The sequence below is a fragment of the Monodelphis domestica genome, chromosome 2 (genome assembly GCF_027887165.1).
Source record: "Monodelphis domestica isolate mMonDom1 chromosome 2, mMonDom1.pri, whole genome shotgun sequence".
Lineage (NCBI taxonomy): Eukaryota > Metazoa > Chordata > Mammalia > Didelphimorphia > Didelphidae > Monodelphis > Monodelphis domestica.
The window spans coordinates 531138660-531141157 of record NC_077228.1 but is presented as its reverse complement, the minus strand read 5'-3'; the positions used below and the strand labels follow the sequence as shown (position 1 = coordinate 531141157).

Sequence of the window (2498 nt, the reverse complement as noted above, 5' to 3'; positions counted from 1 at the left end):
GGCCGGCTCTGGTGGGCGGCCCAGGCGGAGCTGAGCCCCCCCGAGGTCCCCCCCCGCCAGCACAGGGGCGGTTTAGGGGTGCTGTGGCCCACGGGCCCCCCCCAAACTCCCCATGGGCCCCCCCAAGTCCCCAGCGGAGGCCAAACCCCTTTAATTCCCCAGGACAGGCAGATATCCTGGTCTGAGGCGGTTGCTGGGACTGCCCCAGTGGTCAAGCTCTCTGCAGCCTCTCCACCCCCCCCCGGGACCCAGGGGTGCAGCTGGGGTCTGCGGGGAAAGGGGGAAGCCCCTCCCCCAGCCCAGATGGCAGGGGAAGAGGAGGGTCCGGAGGGGCTCTGGTTACAGGGAGGGAGGGAGGGAGGGGGCCGCCAATCAGGGAGGCGCTGCCTTTGGCTCTCCTCGGGCCCGCGGCTCCCTCTTTGTTCCCAGGTGGCTAAGCGGGGCGCCCGCCCAGCTGCCTCCTCCTCCCCCCAGCCTCCTCCCAGGAGTCGGGTGGCTGGCCTGGACATGGCGCCCAGGATGGAGGCCCTGCCAGCCGCCACCTGGGGAAGGAGGGGAGGGAGGGAGGGAGGGAGGGAAGGACGCTGCTGCAGCCTTTGCCTGCCCCAGAGCCCCTCGGAGTCCCCAGGAGCCCCTGGAGCCCCCCAGATTCCCCTGGATTCCCCTAGAGCTCCTTGGAGTCCCCCAGATTCCCCTGGATTCCCCCAGAGCCCCCCAGATTCCCTAGAGCCCCCCCGGATTCCCCCCAGAGTCCCCTGGAGCCCCCCAGATTCCCCTGGATTCCCCTAGAGCCCCCCGGAGTCCGCCAGAGCCTCCTGGAGCGCCCCAGAGCCCCCTGTAGTCCCCTGGAACCCCCCAGAGCCCTTGGAGTCCCCCGGAGTCCCCCAGAGACCCCTGGAGCCCCTGGAGTCCCCTGGAGCTCCCCAGGGCCCCCTGGAACCTCCCAGAGCCCTTGGAGTCCCCCAGAGCCCCCTGGAGTCCCCCAGAGCCCCCCTAGATTCCTCCAGAGCCCCCCAGAGCCCCAGCCTGGCGGGAAGGCCAAGGAGGAGACTTCAGGGTCTGCCTCCCAAGGGGCAGCCCCGACGTCCCCCCATTGGCTCCATTCCCCCCCCCATGGAATGAGGCCATGTGAGGGGCCCCCGCCGGGGAGGGAACCCCGCGGGGGGTGCTGGTCTGGGGCCCACCCTTTTCCGGGGGGCTGTGACTGCGTCCATCCCTGGCCCTGGCGAGCCCTGCCGGCCTCCGGCCGCTCTTCCAGCCCCACTTTATGGCTGAGGCGGTGCCTCGCCCAGGGCTGCCTCTGAGGCCCCGGCGGTAGCCCGGCGCGCCCATGAGGCCAGCGGCCAGAGCGTGGCCGCCGACCCCCTCCCTCGGCCTCTCCCAGATGGGCCGCCCTCGTTGCCAGGCTTCAGAAGGGCACGGAAGGACGGAGGAGGACGGACAGCCCGGGGAGGGCGCTGTTGCCCACTGCCGCCCGGGGAGAGCCCCGTCCGCCTCGCCCTAGTTCCGCCACGGCGGGCAGCAGCACCCCAGAAGGCTCCACCAGGGAGCCGGAGGGAGGCAGGACCCGAAGAGGCGGACATGGAAGGCTGCGCCTGCTGGGCACCTGCTGGGGCGAGTCAGCCGCGGAAGCTGGCGAGGGCGCCAGAGCTTGGACCCAGGAAGCGGCCGGGGCCGAGCTGAGCCCACTGTGGGCCGGGCCAGTCCTTGGAGCCGGCGTCCCCCCGCCGGCCCGGGGCCCACTTCCCTTCCGCCGCCGCCCAGTCGGAGCCTGGCCGCAGGACGCGGGCAGAGCCAGCGCCTCCCTTTGGGGTCATCCCCCCCACGACTCCCGCTCGAACCCGGGACCAGGGAGGGCTCTTCCTGCCGCTTAGTGCCAGCCTGGGCATGCCACAGGCACTTCCTAAATGCTTCTTGGCTCGGCTCAGACATGCTCCTTCCTTCTGGGGGGCTGGGGAGAAGCGGGGGGCCAGAGGCGGGGGGGCCCGGGCTCGGCCCCCTTTCTGAGATTGCCGGCCTGCGTCCCAGCCCCTCCGAAGGGCCTTCCCCAGCCTGCGGCCCCGAGACAAAGGCAAAAGCTGCCCCCTTTGCGCCGGGGTAGCGTTTCTGCCCTCCTCCCTCCGGACGCCCCAGTCTGGGGAACAAGTTCTCTCCGCTGTCCGATCTCTCCCCTCTGGGCCCAGAGAACGCGGAAGGGGAGAGTCGGGGTCGGGGAGGCCCCCGAACGGCCGAGAGGCGAGTCCCTGTGGAGAAGGCCGACGGGAAGACGGGCCCTGGCGAAGGGCTCTGAGCCCCCAGAGTGCTGGCTATGTTCGGGAGGAGCCTGTGGGGAAAGGAGGCCGCCCAAGCATTCCTGATGAGAACACCAGAGCGGAGCCAAAGCAGTGGAACACAAACTTGGGCGTCAAGAGAAACATTGTAAAAATCCCAGAGAGCCATCAGAAGGGACCCTCAAGTCAGAGTTTAGTGCGTGAATGGCAGAATCAGGATTTGAACCC

At 70.2% G+C, this 2498-nt stretch overlaps 1 protein-coding gene across 1 annotated transcript in view; it reads left to right on the top strand.

The window, feature by feature from the left end:
• The window catches only part of LOC130456968 (basic salivary proline-rich protein 1-like), a 2901-nt gene extending 611 nt beyond the window's left edge, over positions 1–2290 (top strand). The window contains exons 2-4 of the mRNA XM_056814781.1: positions 790–1057; positions 1293–1618; positions 2184–2290. Of these exons, the coding sequence (XP_056670759.1) occupies positions 790–1057; positions 1293–1618; positions 2184–2290 (701 nt within the window). The remainder of the gene's footprint in view (positions 1–789; positions 1058–1292; positions 1619–2183) is intronic.
• Positions 2291–2498: the final 208 nt, after the last annotated feature.